The following is a 20,971-nucleotide window of genomic DNA, read 5'->3' as shown; positions in this document are numbered from 1 at the left end:
CTGAGTTGTAATTTTTAAAAATAAATTCTAAATAAAATTCATTATTATGTATATAATATGCAAAAATTTTCTCTTCTTCTGTGACCTATGTTCTCACTTTCTTGGTAGTGTCTGTTGAAGCAAAAATGTTTTAAATTTTTATGATGTGCCATTTATATGCTTTTCATTTTGTTGTGTGTGAATTGGAGATTATATCTAAGAAACCGTTGTCTCATTCAAGGTCATTGAAGATTTGTCTATATTTTCTTCTAAGACTTTTATAGTTTTAGCTCTTATGGGTAAGCCTTTGATCTGGGTTTTTTTGTTTGTTTTTGTTTTTTTCCAGTGTAACAAAGATAAATTTTATGTAGGGAGAACAAAGAGAAAGTTTAGAGCACTTTCAAAGACAGTTGAAAGTGGGCCCCTCTCATGACGGAAAGAAGGTGAGAGAGAGAGACCGTTTGGTCTGTCTTGGGTTAATTTTATATATGATCTGAGGTAAGGGTTCCAAATAATTCTTTTGCATGTGTATATATAGGTGTCCCCAAACATTTGTTGGAAAAAAACAAAAAACTATTTTTTCTGATTTCAATTTTTACTTTGTTTTCTGATTTCTAACTCAATCTTTGTTTTAGGTGTTTTTACTTCTTACTGCTTTCTGTCAGCTTATTTTTGAGGTCCTGTTTTGTATTAGAAACTTAGTGTATGTATTTCGTTCTTGACTATTATGCATGTAAGTCTTAAAGACAGTGAATTTTTTATCGATTCCTGTGTTAAATATATTTCATGGATTCTGATTGCAGTGTTATTATTTTCCAAAAATTTCTGAAACTTTGATTTTTATACTTCCATTGGTCTCAAGAGTTATTTATTTATTTTTTTGCAGGTCAAGCAACATTGTTTTTTATTAAATCATAAACACATAGATCATGTATACGGTAATGCATTTATGGGGTACAAGGTGCTGATTTCACATAGAATTAGAAATGCTTACATCACACTGGTTAATATATACCTCATCTCATTTACTGAATTATTGTGTTAAGACATTTATACTCTATATTTAATAGATCCGACATGTATCCTTGCAGTCATTTTTTCCAGGCTGAAAGGCCACTTTTTGTTTTTTATATTTTATTAACTTCTATACTTTCTGTAATTAATTTTTAATTGCATTTTTGTCAGAGATCATTAATTGAAATATTGGAATTTATTTGAGGTTTTGTTTGTGGCTTCGTATAATTTTAAACATATGTTCTATAGGAAATTAAAACTAATTGTATTTACTACTGTTATTGGAACACAATGATACACAAACACAAGTATACACATATATGTTTACATACATATCTTTTTATTTTGTTTAGTACTCTCTTTCCTTACTTTTACATCATTTAAATTTATTTAAATGTCCTTTAGTTAATGTGTTTTTTTCTATAGTACTTTCTATAGTTTCCACTTGAAGAAAATTTCTGCTGATTAAATTTGGTGCCCAGATATTATATTTTTTATAATTTAATTATAGATATAAGTTTTATTTTATTTTTAAAGACAGGGTCTTGCTCTATTTCCCAGGCTAGTGTGCAGTGGCATCATCATAGCTCACTGTAACCTCACACTCTTAGGCTCATGTGATCCTCCTGTCTCAGCCTCTGAAGCAGCTGGGACTACAGGTGCCACCACACCCCGCTGATTTTTATATTTTTTTGTATAGTCAGGGTATCACTGTGTCACCCAGTCTGGTCTCAAACTCCTGACCTCAAGTGATCCCCTACTTCTCCCTCCTAATGTGCTGGGATGATAGGCCCACCAAGCCTGGCCAAGTTCTATTTTTTATGAAGCAACTTGCATATTGTTTAATGATTTTGTCCTTTTGAATTCTGCATTTTTTGTTTTTTTTTATTTTTTTTATTTTTATTAAACCATAGCTGTGTACATTAGTATGATCGTGGGGCACCATATACTTGGTTCACAGATTGTTTGACACATTTTCATCACATTAGTTAACATAGCTTTTGTAGCATTTTCTTAGTTATTTTGCTAAGACCTTTACATTCCACATTTACTAGGATTCACATACACCCTTGTAAGATGCACGGCAGGTGTAATCCCATTAATCCCCCTCCTTCCCTCTCCTTCCCCCTCCCTCCCCCCTCCCTCCCCTCCTTTTCCCCTTTCTCCCTATTCTTAGGTTATAACTGGCATTTTTTGATATAAATATCCTATTCTTCTATTCACATTAGCCTCCTAGCCCTTTGCCCATCACTTCATTTTCAGACAGAATTACTTTATTTTAGTAATTTCTCTTATGTACATGATATAGTTGGGTTTTACTTTGTGAGTCAATTAAAAATTCTTTTCTTTAAAAAGGTACACTATGCTCCTTTACATTTTGTAACACAACTGGAATGTTATTCATAAATCTATCACATTCTTTTAGGTCCTTTAGTGGGTAGTCTATAGTTTTCTTTCTCTGATCACAGGAAGTTTTCCATTATGCTGCCTTAATATAATACCGGTAGACTCCTCTTTCTTTAGATAGTATCTTTTGTTCCTTACTATAAACAATGATAAAATTAACTCATAACCTTTCTTCTTCCCCTCTCCCTATTTTTACACCACCCAATTTTAACATTTTATCAAGTGTTCTTTCTTAGTTTATCTTTGCCCTCTTAAATAGGTTTAAGCTTCTACTAGTTGACTTATCTGCTTAATAGGATATTCCTTTTCTCCTAAGTGTTCTTAAGAGATAATCAGGAACTTATTATGCTTTCTACTTTCCTCCCCCTTCTTCCACTTATTAGTTGGTCATTTTTATCTTTTAGCACATATTACATTTAAATATTACTCTGTCACATTAGCCCCCACGTTTTGGCCTTAGATCTATGGTAAATATATATATATATATATATATATATATATATATATATATATATATATTCAGTGCTTTTCACTAGTCAATCTCTTTGCTGAGGTTGTTACAACCTTTTCTTCATTATCTAAAGCTTATCTTTCTAGTTAATTTCCCAGGAATAAAACATAAGAACAGTAATCCCTGAGTTTCTTTATGTTCAAAACTCTGCCTGTAACCCTTAATGCTTGAAGTTTTGGCTGCTATAAAATACTTGGCTCACCTTTATATGTATTTCTGATTTTCTTATAGATGTTCCTTTATTATTTTCTGGGACTGGATGTTGCTATCAAGACAGCTACCAACCTGATTTTTTTTCCTGATTTTTTTTTTTATATGGGTGGAGGAACTAGTTACCTGAAGGATTGTTTGTTTAATTTGAACATCTAATAATTTTACTTAGATATGTTTTAACTGTTGACTATTTTATATCAGTTTTCCCAGGTGTAATGTATGACATTTCAATATGTAAAGTAAGGTCTTCTTTTATTTTGAGGAAATTTATTTAAATTATCATCTTAAATATTCTTCTATTGCAAAGTTTAGTTTCCTTTTTTGGAGACTCTGCTTATCATGTACTGAATCTCCTTAATTCTAGAATCTGAATCTCCTTAATTCTGAATCTCCTTAATCTCTCTTAATTCTAGACCCATTTCTTTCTCTCCAATTCCTCCACCTTATTCTTTATTTTTATTCCTTTTGCTTTTCTGATTTCTATCCTTTACACCATTTATAATGATTTATGTATTATCTATTCTTCTTTGAAATCTTTGTCATTTAGTCTTTCTTGAAGATATGACTTTTTCTTCAATTTCTTTCCAGACCAACTCAGTTCCTATTTCACATCTGCTTGTGGTCCAGGCATATCTTCTTCAAGTCTCCTTATTTCTCCTTGGTAATATTCTTTCCACACATCTAATTGTTTTTTGCTTTGGAAAATTCTTGAAGATATATTGTATTGGAATCTTTCTCAATAGAGACAATTCCCCAGGGAGTTGTTTTCTGATAAATGGCTTAGATTTTCAGGGCTTACTTTTTTATGATATATTTCTGTATAGGTCCAGCCATTTAGCCATTACATAAAATTCACGTTTGAACAATTGTGCCTTTTTCTGTAGCGTGGATTTAGCAGAATTAGGGTAACTTTCCATATTCGCAGTTCAAGGACTCCTCCTGTTGCTACAATGATGAATGTGGCTCTATGGCATGATGTTTCTCTTTATAATTTCCTCCCCTTTGGTCTTCACCTGGTATAATACTTTATCTTGCCCTGTTTTCTCAGACCTATCCACATACCCACAACTATTGTCTCTCAGAGTAAGGCCTTCTCTTCCTAGGTGTGAATATTGACTGAGGATTTGTAGATTCTGATGCTCTTTATGCCTTACTCACCTGCTTTGCTGCTTGGCCTCAGCTTCCCACGTTGATTGTGTTACTTCGGGGTATTTTCTGTCACTCATTTCTAAGATTGTTTTAGAATCATGGGATGTCTCTGTCTCCCATTTTCACCCAAAGCATGCATTTCTGAGTTTTTATCCTCCTCACTTGTCACTTTGCATAGTTCTTAGCATAGAAATGGGAAAACTAAGATCTGGATGCTGCTTAGTCCCAAACAAGTAATCGAAATATAAATGGCTCCATTGCATCCTTTTATTAACTCAATTACTTGTTTGCATCTCTTTTATTCTTTCTTCACTGATATGTATTTTTTGCTTCTTTTGAAATGATACCAAGAGCTTCTGAAATTTTTATTGGTTACTTGATAAAATTAAGTGTTAAAACTTTTTCCTCTCCTTAAAGCCATCACCACCTAGCAACAATTCACACTCCATCCAGCCCAAGGGCATTTGTGTAGATAAAACATACAGACTGCACTCCTGTCTCATTTACCTAGCATGGTACTAGGTCAAGAGTTGGTACTTAACATCAGGGAAAGAATGAATCAAAACTTCTGGACCCCTTTGAGAGTATAGCTAATGACAAAGAAAGTAAAACTAAAGAAATTTGGAACAGAAAAAGTGTAGAGATATAAAAGAAGAAATCTATTTTAATTGTCTTAAATTGTGTCTTCCACACTTTCTAGAATAGTGTTATTTAGTAAGTGTCAATAAAAATTTACTTATTTAGTAAGTGTCAATAAAAATTTACAGTGCACAGGTAATACACATGGAATACAAATTCATTCTCATTCTTTCTTCTTCCCTAGAGTGCAGAGAATGGCATGCTCACCCATAATCTCAAGTAAAACATTTTTACAAAACTTTAATGGGACTGACTTGTGGACTCATGGAAGGAGGAAATGAGACCAGCATCTTTGAGTTCCTCCTCTGGGGACTCTCAGAGCGGCCCGAGCAGCAGCACATCCTCTTCATCCTGTTCCTGTGGATGTACATGGTCACTGTGGCTGGGAACCTGCTCATTGTTCTGGCCATTGGCACCCATACACATCTGCACACCCCCATGTATTTCTTCCTCGCCAGTCTGTCTTGTGCAGACATACTTTTCACCTCTACCACTGTGCCCAAGGCCCTGGTGAACATCCAGACCCAGAGCAGGTCCATCTCCTATGCGGGATGCCTGGTTCAGCTCTACTTTTTCCTGACTTTTGGGGACATGGACATCTTTCTCCTGGCCACAATGGCCTATGACCGCTACGTGGCTATTTGCCACCCGCTCCACTACACGATGATCATGAGCCTCCGACGCTGCCTCCTCATGGTGAGTGCCTGCTGGACCCTCACAAGTCTAGTTGCCATGACACATACCTTCCTCATATTCCGACTTTCCTTCTGCTCTAGGAAGACCATCCCTGACTTCTTCTGTGATCTGGGGCCCCTGATGAAGGTGTCTTGCTCTGATACCCTGGTCAATGAACGTGTGCTCCTCTTCCTTGGGGGAGCAGTCATTTTAATCCCTTTTATGCTCATCCTGGTCTCTTACACCCTCATCGTTTCTGCCATCCTCAGAGTCCCCTCTGCCCAGGGAAGGCACAAGGCCTTCTCTACCTGTGGTTCTCACCTTGCTGTTGTTGCCCTGTTCTTTGGGACAGTGATCAGGGCTTATCTATGCCCCTCATCCTCTTCCTCCAACTCAGTAGAGGAGGACACAGTGGGTGCAGTCATGTACACAGTGGTGACTCCCCTGCTGAACCCCTTCATTTACAGCCTGCGGAACAAGGACATAAAGTATGCACTTGTCAGACTTCTCAGGGGCAAAGTCTCCTTCTCATGGAGCCAGCGACTTCTGCAGAGAGCCTGAAGGTGCCCCCCATCCCCTCCATTGTGGGGTTTCACATACAATTTCTGCTTCAAGTGTCTCATTTTGGAATTCCATTTTGGAATCTCATTTTGGAATCATAAGCCTTATCAACACTTCCCTCCCTAACTCCCCAGCAGGAGCTTCATATGGTTGAGGATAATCAAGACGTTGCTTCATGTATTAATCTCTAAAGAGATTATTTGCTCATTTATTTTACTTTTTATTAATAATTTCACACAAGGAGGAATGACTTTTGCAATGTTCATAATTCTAAAACTCTGTATAGCCTTGTATGCTAGTTAGCACAGCTTGATAAGTGAAGTCATGAAAAGTGGATTAATGATAATAACACTAGAAAATAAGTCAATACCAGATGGCAAAAAGTTGGCAGCTTTAAGCAAACAAGTATATTTTCCCTATAAAAGTAGGAAATTATACAGACAATTATTGCATCAAGGCTATGACTCAAAAATATTTATAGCTATTAAAAGAAAGCTCTGAGCAATACAAGAGTAACCTATGCTCTTTTAATAAAAGGATTTATGATGAATTTGCAATGAGAAGATGTAATAAATAAATTTAGGTTAAATATCTTGGCAACTAGTGTATAGCTATTCTCTAACCTTCTTCTTTGGCTGATTATGAGTGTTATGTGTGTGTATCTGCTCGTAGATCACACAGGTTTGGGATTTCAGCTGGTATTCCAGCCATCTTGGAGATTTTGGCAAAGATGGGGATAGAGCACACACATTTTTGCTTCCTAGTTAGAGTCTCCTCCCCCTTCCCAACAAGGGAGAGGCAGTCAGTGGTAGTAAGTTGGTACAGGAGGCAGGTGTCCTTCATAAAGAAGGTCACAGTCAGGAGAACCTGGGGAACTGCATAAGGTTTGTGTTCAGTACAATTCATGCCTTACATTACTCAGATGGATTTATAGTTTCTCCTTTTATCCAGCTCCCATCCTATAACAAGGCACCTCCATTTGTTGTCATTGTTAAAATGAATTCATTCTCCCTTCTTTCCCAATAGGGTGGGAATACATTCCATAACTCAGAATTCTCAATAAGGTATTGACCCTCCTATAAGATAATTCATAATTTCCATTATAAGCTGGGAAGATTTAAATAAAAATGTAGTGTTTGGGGGACAAGATCTGATTGCAAGAGGGACTTTGCTTAACAAATGCAATCAGTGTAACCTGGTTTCTTGTACCCTCAATGAATCCCCAACAATAAAAAAAGAAAAGTGTAGTGAAACAAGATTCCCTACAACTGTAAGTTGTCCCAAGGCTGTAATTGAAGATCATCACCTTCATTCTCTACTACTCATTCTAGATTTCCCTCCCTTAAGCTGTCTTTGGAAGATCTATATTGATGCCTGGTAGAATGACTTAGACTTCTATACAGGAAAGTTTTTTTTTTTTCTTTTTTACTTCAGATTCTTATGAGGGTACAAATGATTATGTTACAATGTTAGCATTTGTTAGGTCATGTCCCTGTTGTAGTTGTGCTCCTCACCCAGGAGGTGCGCCATAAACCCTTACAATACACCCATTTGATGAGAGCACACCAACCCCCTCCCTCCTCTTTTTCCCCTACCCCCAATTAATTAAATTGAGGGTTTTTTTTCTCTTGTGTGGATGTGGATATTTGCTTTTCTGTTCTTGTGATACTTTACTAAGGAGAATGTTCTTCAACTCCATCCAGGTCAATACAAAAGGTGTAAGGTCTCCATCTTTTTATGGCTGAATAGTATTCCCTGGTATACATATACCACAGGTTTTTTGTTTATGTTTGTTCGTTTGTTTGTTTTTGAGACAGAGTCGCACTTTGTCACCCTCAGTAGACAAAGGTTAGAGTACCATGGCATCAAAGCTCACAACAACTTCAAACTCTTGGGCTTAAGTGATTCTCTTGCCTCAGCCTCCCAAGTAGCTGGAACTACAGGCACCCGCTACACCTGGCTATTTTAGAGATGGGGTCTTGCTCTTGCTCAGGCTGGTCTTGAACCCATGAGTTCAAGCACTCTACCCGCTTCAGCCTCCCAAAGTGCTAGGATTACAGGCGTGAGCCACTGGGCGTGGCCCTTATACCACAGTTTATTAATCCATTCATGGGTTAATAGGCTCTCTGGTTGATTCCATATCTTGGCAATTATAAACTGAACTGACATAAACAATCTAGTGCAAATGTCCTTTTGATATGATGATTTTTTTTTTCCTCCAGGGTAGATATCTAGTAATAGAATTTCAGGATCAAATGAAAAGGTCTACTTTTAGTTCTTTGAAGATTCTTCCATACTTCTTTCCAAAGAGGCTGTATTAGTTTGCAACCCCACCAAGAGTGTAAGTGTTCTCTTCACTCTACGTGCACACCATCTGCAGCTTTGAAACTTTGTGATATGGGCCATACTCACAGGGTTAGGTAATACCTCAGGATGGTTTTGATTTGCATTTCTTTGATGATTAGTGACAATGAGCATTTTTTCATGTGTTTGTTGTCCATTCATCTGTCTTCTTCAAGAAAGTTCTGTTTATGTCTCTTGCCCATGATAGATTTGATTGTTTGCTCTTTTTTTGTTGATTAATTTGAGTTCTCTGTAGATTCTAGTTATCAACCTTTTGTCATATTCTTAATATGCAAATATCTTTTCTCATTCTGAAGTTTGTCTATTTCCTTTAATTGTTATATCCTTAGCTGTGCAGAAGCTTTTTAGCTTAATTAAGTCCCTTCATTGTTGTTGTTGCAATTTCCAAAAAAGTCGTCCTCATAAAATCTTTCCCCAGGCTAGGATTTTTATTGTTTTGTATCTGACATTTAAATATTTTATCCATTGTGAATCAATTTTTGAAAGTGGTGAAAGGTGCAGGTGCAGGTTTAGTCTTTTACAGGTGGTTATCCAGTTCTCCCAGCACCATTTATTGAGTGAGGATTCTTTTCCCCACTGTATACTTTTGTTTGGTTTATTGAATATCAGATGGCAGTAAAAGGCTGGTTTCATCTCTTGGTTTTCTATTCTGTTCTGTATGTCTCTGTCTCTATTTTTGTGCCAATACTATGCTGTTTTGATCACTGTAGACTTGTAATATAATTTGAAGTCTGGTAGAGTGATGCCTCTGGATTTTTTTATTATTATTATTATTACTAAGAATTGCTTTGGCTATATGGATTTTTTCTGATTCCACACAAAATGAAGAACTATTTTTGAGTTCTTCAAAGTATGATGTTGGTATTTTTAATGGGGATTGCATTTATCTGTAGATTTCTTTGGGTAGTATAGACATTTTAACAATATTGATGCTTCCCAGCCAAGAGCATGGTATGTTCTCCCATTTGTTAATGTCTTCTTCTATTTCTTTTCTTAATTTCTTAATTCTCTCTGTAGAGATCCTTCACCTCCTTTGTTAGTCATATTCCAAAGTATTTAATTTTCTTTGAAGCTACTGTAAAGGGAATTGTGTCCTTGATTAGCTCCTCAACTTGTCTGTTATTGGCATATACAAAGGCTACTAGTTGTGGACACTGATTTTATACCCTGAGATGTTACTATATTTTTTGATCACTTCTAGCTGTCTTGTGGTTGAGTCTCTGGGGTTTTCCAAGTATAAGACCATATCATTGTCAAACAGCAAGAGTTTGACTTCTTCTGCCCCCATTTAGATGTCTTTATTATTCTTCTTCGCTTGCCTGATTGCATTGGGTAGAACTTCCACCACTATGTTGATAGTGGATATCCTTGTCTGGTTCCAGTTCTAGGTGGAAATGCTTTCAGTTTTACTAAATTTAATATAATATTGGCTGTGGGTTTGTCATAGATGGCTTCTATCAGTTTAAGAAATGTGCCATCTATGCCTATTTTCTTAAGCATTCTTGTTAGAAAAGGATGTTGAATTTTGTTGAATGCTTTTTCTGCAGCTATTGAGAGAATTGTATGGTCTCTGTTTTTGGTTCTATTTATGTGGTGAGTTACATTTATGAATTTGCATATGTTAAACCAACTGCATCCCTGGGGTAAAACCTACTTAATATCCACAAAAGTTTTGAGTTCTTAGTTATTCTGCTCTGTTTGCATATTGTAACTGAAATGCACATTGGCTTCTATTACTCTTCATGGAAGTAACAGGGAACTTCATTGCATATGCAAATAAATTCCCTGTTTAAGACATATTATTTCCTGTCCCAATTTTTCAGTAGCAACCATAGATGTTCATAGTAATTAATAGCAATTATCCTAGTTACAAATGCAACTTATATCTTTTCCTGTTAGTCTAATGCATGAGGAGCACAAAATGGTCAAGTGGTAATCATAGTTCCTGTTTTAGTGGATTCCATAAAGGGAGACAAGTTTTCTGCAGGTCACTTGAGCTAGTAAAATGATGAAAACAATAGAACATGCTAAGTTATGTATATACAATGTATTACCTAGAGAAACCCACTAAAAATTGATACAAAGAAATACACTGAAAAACATTACAGAAAAAATTAAGTGTTCAAGTAAATCACAAGAAAGCAGGAAAAATAAATCAGAGAAATTAAATAAAAACAGGAAAAAGTATAAAAATGGGCAAAGTTAAGTCTGAATAACCATTACATTAAACATAAATGGTCTTCGTATACCAATTAAAAGATAGAGACTGACAGAGTGGATTCAAAATAAACATTACACAGCTATATGATGTTCACTAGAAATTCACTTCAGATCTTCAAATGTAACAACTTAGATAGGGTGAAAGTAAAAGGATGAAAAAGGATACGTTATGCACATAATGAAATGAAAGAGAAATGGCTATGAACATTTCAGATAAAGTGGATTTAAGAGCAAAGAAAATTGCCATAGACATAATGATAAAGGAGTCAATCTCTCAAGAAGAAACAGCAATTCTAAATGTGTCTTCATCATACAACTAAAATGAAAAATGTAGAAAGAAAAACTGACAACACTGAAAAGAGACATAGATAAACCCACAATTATAGTTGGAGACTTTAAAATACCTGCCTTAACAACTGGTAGAATAATGAGACAGAAAATCTGCAACAATATAGGGAAACTCTACAACAGCAGTAACCAACAGGATCTACTTGACATTTATAGACCAATTTCTTCAATAACAACAGAACACACATTCTTTTCTTTTTTTTTTTTTTTTTGGCCGGGTCTGGGTTTGAACCCACCACCTCCGGCATATGGGACCAGCACCCTACTCCTCGAGCCACAGGCGCCACCCAGAATACACATTATTTTCAAGTGATTGCAAAATATATACCAAGATTGATCATATTCTAGCCATAAAACAAACCTCAAATTTAAAATAATTTAAAGCATACAAAGAGTGTTCTCTGACCTCAATAAATCAAACTAGAAATTAATCAGGAAAACCTTGACATTTGAAAACTAAAAAACACATTTCTAAATAATCCATGAGGAAGTTATAAGTGTAATAAAAACATTTATCTGAATTAAAATGAAAATACGATTTATCAAATTTATAAAACACAGTTAAAACAGTGATGACCGGAAAATTTATAGCACTAAATACATATGTTACAAAAGAGGGAAAGTCTCAAATCAATGAACTACATTCCCATTTAAGAAGCCTAGAAAAGAAAAGCAAAATAAATTCAAAGCAAATAGAAGGCAGTAAGCAATAAAGAAAGGTTAAAAATTCAATGACAGAGAAAATAGAAAAACACCAAATGAAATCAATGAAATAAAGAGCTGGTTTTTTGTAAACATCAATGAAATTGACAAATCTCTAACAAGACTGACAAAGAAGAAAGAGAGAAGACAACATAAAGCATGAAACAAGGCATATCACTAGAAACTCTCCAGAAATCAGAGGGATTATAAGGGAATAGTCTAAGCAATTCAACACACATAATTATGGCAACTAAAAAAATGGACCAATTTCTCCACACATATTACCTCAATTCATCCAATATGAAATAGATGATTTGAATAGCCTATGACAATTAAGATAATTTTAATCATAATTTAAAACTCCCAAAAAAGAAATATTCAGATCCAGATGGTTTCACTGGACAATTCCATCAAATGTTTAAAGAGAATTAATACCAATTCTATGCAATCACTTCCAGAAATAGAAAACAAGAGAAGAGATTATCTTATGCTAAAACCAGATAAATAGGACAAACATTGAGAATTATAGACTAATATTCTCATGAATATTGATGTAAAAATCTTAACAATATGTTATCAATTCACTGGTAGAATGATAGGAATGATAGAATTCACTGGTAGATGAGAGGAATTATGCACCATGATGAAGTGGGATTTATGCAACATGATCAAGTGGGCATACATGGCGGGTTCAATATTTGAAAGCCAATTAATACAACCCAAATAAAATAACTAGGAAACATCACCAAGAGGTCACAATTTGAGCATGACCAAGATGAAATGAAGTTTCTAATCCACAGACTGTCAAGTGACATGGACTCTCACATGGACAGTGGTCTTCTGGGGATAAAAGGAAAAGTGATGGCAGGAATGCTCATCCCTAGAGCAAGGAAGAGGACTTTACTATGAGTGCTGATGGGTCTGCTTAGAGCTTATTTGATACATTATGTGCCTGTATCAAAATGCCACATGATCACATGTACCCTATAAATACATATAACTATTATGTACCCATAATAATTAAAAATTAAAAAGAAATTTAAGAAGAACAGAACTTTGTCTCTCTAGGGAAAAAACCCTTGGCAATAAAATGGCCAACAGAAAATGGGCAAAATATACATACAGTTATTTCTCCTTTTTTTTGTACACTATGTATATTTTATATTGTATTCTTACAATATAGTAAGCTAGAGAAAAAATGTTATTAAGAAAATCACAAGGAAGATAAAGTGTATCTATTATTCATTATGTAAAAGTGGATTATCACGAATGTCTTCAGCCTCATTGTTTTTAGGTTGAGTAGGTTGAGGAAGAGGCAGAGGAGGAAGGGTTAGTCTTGCTGTCTCAGAGGTGGCAGAGGGGGAAGATGTAGAGAAGGTGACAAAACCAAGAGTAACAAAGAGGTAGAGGATGATGAAGGGTTCAGGGAGAGTCTGGAGAGTACAGCAAGAAGGGGAGACAGGAGAGGCAGGCACACTTGTTGTAACTGTATGGAAATATGTTGTAATTTCTGTCTGACTTTTTTTTTCTTTTTCATATCTCTAAAAATGTTTCTATATGGTACTAATCCCTTTTCCACCAAAAAACACATGCAATCATTTCACTGAAGAGGATATGCATATGGCATACAGATGAAAAGATGTTCAACATTATAAACCATTGGGAAAAGGAATTAAGCCACAATGATGGCTAGGCATGAAGGCTTATGCCTGTTATCCCAGTACTTTGGGAGGCCAAGGTGGGGAGGATTTCTGGAGGCCAGGCATTCAAGACCAGCCTGGGCAACATAGTGAGATGCTAGTCTCTTAAAAAAAAAAAAAGAAGAAGAAGAAGAACCTGGTGTAGTGGCATGCACCAGTCCTATCCATCTAAGAGACTGAGTCTGGGAGTTGCAGAAATGTGATTATGCCAGTGCACTCCTGTCTGGGTGACAGCAAGACTTTTTCTCTAAAAACAAACAAAAAAACACAAACACAAAAATAATGAAACAAACAAATAAAAAAAACTCTCTCTCTCACACACACACACACACACGGAGAAAAAATGGCTAATATTAAAAAAGTAGCAACAACACTAAATGCTGGTGAAGATGTGGAGAAAATGGATCACTCAGACATTGCTAATAGGAATGTAAAATGTTACAGCCACTCTGCAAAACAGGTTGGGCAGTTTCTTGTAAAATTAAACATACACAACCCAGCAATTACATTTCTGAGCATTTATTCTACAAAAATAAAATGTTATGGTCACACCAAAACTGTACACAAATGTTTATAGAAGATGTATTTGTCAAAGTCTAAAAGTGGAAAACTGCCCAGATGTTCTTCACACACTGTATATATCCATACCAGGGACTATATTACTCACCAATAAAAAGCATGAACTATTGATACATGCAACAACTTGGATGAATGTCCATACAATTAAGCTAAGTGGAAAAAGCCAATCCCCAAAGATTACATACTGTATCATTTCTCTTAATAACATTTTGAAATAACAAAATTATAGAAATGTAAAACATATCAGTAGCTGCCAGTGATTAAGGGAGGGATGGAGGTGGAAGGGAAGAGGGTGTGGCTAAAAAGGGCAACATGAGGGACATTTATGGTGAGGAAAGTGTTCTGTCTCTTGACTTTATCAATGGTTGTATCGTGTTTGTGACATTGTACTATAGTTTTTCAAGATGTTAACCAGGGAGACTTGGTAAAGGTATACCAGATCTCTCTGCATTATTTCTTTAATCTACTTGTGATCTATAATTATCCAAGATGAAAAGTTTAATTTTAAAGCTCAAGAAGTCCCAAGAGGTAGAGGGGCATCCAATGGTCAAATACTGACACTGGCTCTTCAAGTCTGGCTCCTTGCCTCTAGAAGGGACTGGTTCAATGGGTACAATTCAGGTTCCAGTGGTCCTTTCAAAAGCAGGGAGAAGTAATGCACTGAGTCCACTTCCCTGCTCATCTCCATCTTCTTTTGAGGGCATTCCATCAATAGCCCACTTCCTCAATACTTGCAAGTTGCTCTGCTTCTAGGGAACCAGATCCAAGATGACTAGGATTGCCAATGTCTCTTTAAAATGATTGACCAATTTATACTTTGAGGTAAGCCTATGAAAAGCCAAAGAGTTGAAGGAAGAGTTTCCAGGCAGGGGTAAAAGCAAAGACAAAAGTCCTGAGATGAGAAACAGCTTTGAGGATTCAGAGAACTGTAGTAACACCAATATGGCCAAACAGAGGAAAAAGAAAGAAATAGTTGAAGCTATAGATCTATGTAGGCATGAGAACAAGGTCTGGTAAGCTGTTTATATTTCTTTCTTTTTTTTTCCAAATGTGATGGTAAATTCTTCAAATGATTAAAGCAAAGAAGTGAGAGCTTCAGCATAGACTTTAAGAAAATTATCCTGGGGGCGAAGACAAGATGGCTGACTGAAGCCAGCTCTCCACAGAGGCTCCCATCCAGAAGGAGAGTTAAAGGACAGAAATTTAGCAAGTAACCTGGTGGATTTGAGCTACACCAAGAGAGAAGGTTGAAGAACGCACATCAACCCCGCTGAGGTGAGCTGCGACCACAAGGATATAAACAAAAGGTACAAAATCCACCACCAAGCGGATGGAGTCCCCTCCCCCATGAGTGTGGCTCAGAGTGCCCCACAAACAAACAGGCAGAGTTCAAAGGTCTTCCCACCCCACTCCACAGGAAAGACCCTCTAAAAACTGGACCTACCTCCTCTACTAGGGTGCCACAGCATTCTCCTGCCAGCCATAAAACTGTATAAAACTGTATATATTCTCTACCTGCAACTCTGAGCTCCCAGCACTCCCCTCCACTCTCACTCAGAGGTCTGAAGGCCTGTTCCCCAGGAGTCCAGATTCTTAGGTGATTTCTTGAGGGGTGTGGACAGTGCCTAAACTGCAGCTGGTCAGTGCTGACTCTGGGGCACGGGAGCGAGAAGAGGATGATCGGCTGAGAGGGAACCACACCAGAGCAGCAGTTCCCTGAGGCACAGAGCGCAGCTGTCTTTTAACAGCAATACGGCCAGGCATAAAACTGTATATATTCTCTACCTGCAACTCTGAGCTCCCAGAACTCTCCTCCATCTCACTCTGAGGTCTGGAGACCTGTCCCCCAGGAGTCCAGATTCTTGGGTGTTTTCTCAAGGGGTGTGGACAGTGCCTAAACTGCAGCTGGTCAGTGTCGATTCTGGGGCACGGGAGTGAGGAGAGAACAGTCGGCTGAGAAGGAACCACACCAGAGCAGCAGTTCACTGAGGCACAGAGCAGCAGCCATCTTTTAGCAGCAATACAGCCAGGCATAAAACTGTATAAAACTGTATATAGTCTCTACCTGTAAATCAGAGCTCCCAGCACTCCCCTCCACTCTCACTCTGAGGTCTGGAGACCTGTCCCCCAGGAGTCTGGATTCTTGGGTCATTTCTCGAGGGGTGTAAACAATGCTGCAGCTGGTCAGTTCTGACTCTGGGGCACCGGAGGGAGAAGAGGACAGTCGGCTGAGAGCAAACCACACCGGAGCAGCAGTTCCCTGAGGCACCGAACAGCAGCCATCTTTTAACAACAATATGGCTCACTCCTGGATATTCTGAAGCCACACCCCTGGGCAACCAGAGGAGTCCAGCAACAGATCTGGGACAGAAACACAGGCCCCATGAGTAAAGGATTTGCCTGAGGCAGTACCGACCTGGGTGAAGCGCAGACCAGGACGTTCTCATGGCGGGGCTGACCCAGAGGACCACTTTATTGAGCCTAAGATGCACCTGGCCCTCAGGGGATTGTCAGCCGATAGACAAAGGAAGGCACCAGGATAGAACTGACAGGGGAATTTACCAGGAACAGAAACAAAATCCTGCAAAGTTGTTCTGTTCTGTTCTGTCAGTAACATCAATCAGAGGCGGGGCTGGAACTGAGTGAACACCCCTCCCGCACCTTCATCAAGCACCCAAGGTTGTCAGGCCTCACCTCCTCCTGCTAGATAGAGGCAGAGCACAGCAGCCTGGCTGAACAGAAATAGAATCCTTGTGAATCAGGCAGGTGCAACCCCCTGGAGTATCTGTTCACTATAGGCAACTGGGTCAGCCAACTGCAGAGCTATCAGTGACTGGGTGTGACAGTGGTGCAAGGTGGGGAAGGAGGCATCAACCATCCCAGACTGATCTATTTGCTGGGTGACTCCTCCTGACTCCATGCAGCACTGGAGCAAGCCATATAAGAGTAGTCACCAGACCCCTGTGGTCCAGTTCCCAGAGACCTTTTAAACTCTCCCACCTGAGACAGATGCTGACTGAGACAATTGAGTTGGACCTTTTGACCTGAGCCAATCACCTAAGGACTATTCAGGTGGTGCCCTGGGTGTGTGGTTTAGGAAGGTTTGATTTTCCTTTTCCAATTGTTGCCTGTGGTGGGCGGGGTGACTTAAATGCTGGTATCTCTCCACAGCTCAGACTTCAACCCAGAGTAACTGTTTCACTAGGGTTGAAGAGAAACCAGCTGAAAACAAGACAGAACCACTTAGCCCCACCACACCAAACAGGACCCCAGTTTCTCAGGCCATAGCACTGTACAGGTCCTTGACAAAGGAAAAAATCAAAGGGTGTAAAACAATCACGGGGTGGAATCAGCGGAAAAACTCTGGTAACATGAATAATCAGAATAAACACACACCCCACCCCAAGGAAAGATATGGCAGATGTAACTGAAGATCCCATTCATAAACAACTGGCTGAGATGTCAGAAATCGAATTCAGAATTTGGATTGCAAACAAGATCAATAAAGTGGAAGAAAATTTGGAATTAGAACTTCTAGCAGCAATTCAAAAGTTGGAATTAGGAATTTGAGGAGAAATTCAAAGTTGTCTCAAGAATTTAATGAATTTGAAGAAAAACCACCAAAGATTTAGACACACTGAAGCAAGAATTTGCAGCTCTCAAAGAGCTGAAAAATACAGTAGAATCCCTCAGTAACAGAGTGGAGCAAGCAGAAGAAAGGATTTCTGACATTGAAGACAAAGCCTTTGAATGCTCCCAAAATCTCAAAGAGGAAGAGAAATGGAGAGCAAAAACAGATCATTCTTTCAGAGAGCTCTGGGATAATTCGAAGAAGGCTAATATCCACCTCATTGGAATCCCTGAAACTGATGAAGTGGCCTTGCTAGGCACACAGGCCCTTCTCCATGAAATTATGAAAGAGAATTCTCCAGACATACCTAGAGATTCTGAAATTCAGATAGCAGACAGTTTAGGAACCCCAGCATGACTCAATCCCAATAAGACATCCCCCAGGCATATCATAATTAGCTTCACTAAAGTTAATAAGAAGGAGAAAATTCTCAAAGCAGCCAGACACAAGAAAGCCATCACCCACAAAGGGAAGAATATTAGAATGACTGCAGATCTATCTGCTGAAACTTTTCAAGCCAGAAGAGGGTGGTCACCGACTTTTAATCTCCTAAAGCAAAATAACTTTCAACCCCAGATCCTATATCCAGCTAAACTGAGTTTCATTTATGATGGAGAAACTAAATACTTTAATGACATTCATACATTGAAGAAATTTGCCATAACCAAATCAGCTCTTCAGAATATTCTCAGACCTATCATCCACAATATTGGCCTATTGGCCAACACAATCCTCTACCACAAAAGTAAACTCACTCAGAAACTTTTGATCAAACTCCAATTACCACACTGGCGAAAGGATTAAAAATGTCCACCGGACTTTCAAAAAATTCAACACCCAAAATTCTACCAGACTTATCAATATTCTCCATTAATGTGAACGGCTTAAACTGTCCTCTAAAGAGGCATAGGTTAGCTGACTGGATACAAAAACTCCGGCCAGTTATTTGCTACAGACAAGAGTCACATCTTAACTTAAAAGACAAATATAGACTCAGAGTGAAAGGATGGTCATCCATATTTCAGGCAAATGGTAATCAGAAAAAAGCAGGTGTTGCAATTTTATTTGCAGATACAATAGGCTTTAAACCAACAAAAGTAAGGAAGGACAAGAATGGTCACTTCATATTTGTTAAGGGTAATACTCAATATGATGAGATTTCAATTATTAATATCCATGCACCCAACCAGAATGCACCTCAATTTATAAGAGAAACTCTAACAGACATGAGCAACTTGATTTCCTCCAGCTCCATAATTGTTGGAGATTTCAACACTCCTTTCGCAGTGTTGGATGGATCCTCCAACAAGAAACTGAGCAAAGAAATCTTAGATTTAAACCTAACCATCCAACATTTGGATTTAGCAGACATCTACAGAACATTTCATCCCAACAAAACTGAATACAGATACTTCTCATCAGCCCATGGAACATACTCCAATATCAATCACATCTTAGGTCACAACTCTAACCTCAGTTACTTTAGAGGAATAGAAATTATTCCATGCATCTTCTTGGACCACCATGGAATAAAAGTTGAGCTCAGTAACAACAGGAATCTGCATACTCATTTAAAAACATGGGAGTTAAACAACCTTAGGCTGAATGATAGCTGGGGCAGAGATGAGATTAAGAAGAAAATTGCCAAATTCTTGGAACAAAACAACAATGAAGACACAAATTATCAGAACCTCTGGGATACCGCAAAGGCAGTCCAAAGAGGGAAATTTATAGCACTGCAAGCCTTCCTCAAGAGAACGGAAAGAGAGGAAGTTAACAACTTAATGGGACATCTCAAGCAACTGGAAAAGGAAGAACATTCCAACCCCAAACCCAGTAGAAGAAAAGAAATAACCAAAATTGGAGCAGAATTAAATGAAAATGAAAACAAAAGAATTCTACAACAGATCAATAAATCCAAAAGTTGGTTTTTTGAAAAGGTCAATAAAATAGATAAACCTTTGGCCAACGAAATCAGGGGAAAAAAAAGAGTAAAATCTCTAATCTCATCAATCAGAAACAACAAAGACGAAATAACAACAGACTCCTCAGAAATTCAAAAAATCCTCAATGAATATTACAAGAAACTTTATTCTCAGAAATATGAAAATCTGAAGGAAATTGACCAATACTCGGAAGCACGTCACCTTCCAAGACTTAGCCAGAATCAAGTGGAAATGTTGAACAGGCCCATATCAAGTTCTGAAATAACATCAACCATACAAAAACTCCCTAAAAAGAAAAGCCCAGGACCAGATGGTTTCACATCCAGATGGTTTCACATCAGAATTCTACCAAACCTCTGCATGAGGACTCCAAACTGACACATGAGCCGGGAGGCACTTTCTGTTTTTCGAATGTAGGCATCTAAAGCGATGAATTTTCCTCTGAAAACTGCTTTTGCAGTATCCCACAGGTTTTGGTAGCTTGTGTCTTCATTGTTGTTATGCTCAAGGAAGTTAATGATTTCCTGTTTTATTTCTTCCTGCACCCATCTGTTATTCAACAGAAGATTGTTTAATTTCCATGCCTTTGGGTGGGGTCGAGCATTTTTGTTAGAGTTGAGTTCCACCTTTAGCGCCTTATGGTCTGAGAAGATACAAGGTAAAATTTCAATTCTTTTGATTCTGTTGATATTTGTTTTGTGTCCCAGGATATGATCAATTTTGGAGAATGTTGCATGGGGTGGTGAGAAGAATGTATATTCTTTATCTTTGGGGTGGAGTGTTCTATATGCGTCTATCAAGCACAGTTGTTCTAGGGTCTCATTTAAATCTCTTACATCCTTGTTTAATTTCTGTTTAGAGGATCTGTCCAGCTCTGTAAGAGGAGTGTTAAGGTCCCCTGTTATTATGGTATTATCAGATATCATATTGCTCAGACTGAGTAAGGTCTGCTTCAAGAATCTGGGAGCATTTAAATTGGGTGCATAAATATTTAGAATTGAAATGTCTTCTTATTGTATTTTTCCCTTGACCAATATAAAGTGACCATCTTTGTCTTTTTTGACTTTAGTTGCTTTAAATCCACATGTATCTGAAAATAAGATTGCAACTCCCCTTTTCTTCTGAATTCCATTTGCCTGAAAAATTGTCTTCCAACGCTTGACTCGGAACTTTAATTTGTCTTTTGAAGCCAGGTGTGTTTCTTGCAGACAGCAAATGGATGGCTTGTGTTTTTTAATCCAGTCAGCCAATCTATGTCTCTTCAGTGGGGAATTCAAGCCATTAACATTTATTGAGATAATTGATAAGTGTGGTAGTATTCTATTCATCTTAT

The 20,971-nt window shown here is 37.7% G+C and overlaps 1 protein-coding gene across 1 annotated transcript; it reads left to right on the top strand.

Annotated features, from left to right (window-relative positions):
• The first annotated feature begins 5,176 nt into the window (after positions 1-5,176).
• On the top strand, positions 5,177-6,148 carry LOC128571055 (olfactory receptor 1P1-like). The gene has a single exon (XM_053570731.1). It carries the CDS (start codon positions 5,177-5,179, stop codon positions 6,146-6,148), a length of 972 nt encoding a protein of 323 aa, XP_053426706.1.
• The last annotated feature ends 14,823 nt before the right edge of the window (positions 6,149-20,971 follow it).

Source organism: Nycticebus coucang, chromosome 18 (assembly GCF_027406575.1).
Source record: "Nycticebus coucang isolate mNycCou1 chromosome 18, mNycCou1.pri, whole genome shotgun sequence".
In the NCBI taxonomy this organism is placed as follows: Eukaryota; Metazoa; Chordata; class Mammalia; order Primates; family Lorisidae; genus Nycticebus; species Nycticebus coucang.
The sequence above is the reverse complement of the archived record's forward strand: the minus strand, read 5'-3'. Positions and strand labels throughout refer to the sequence as shown.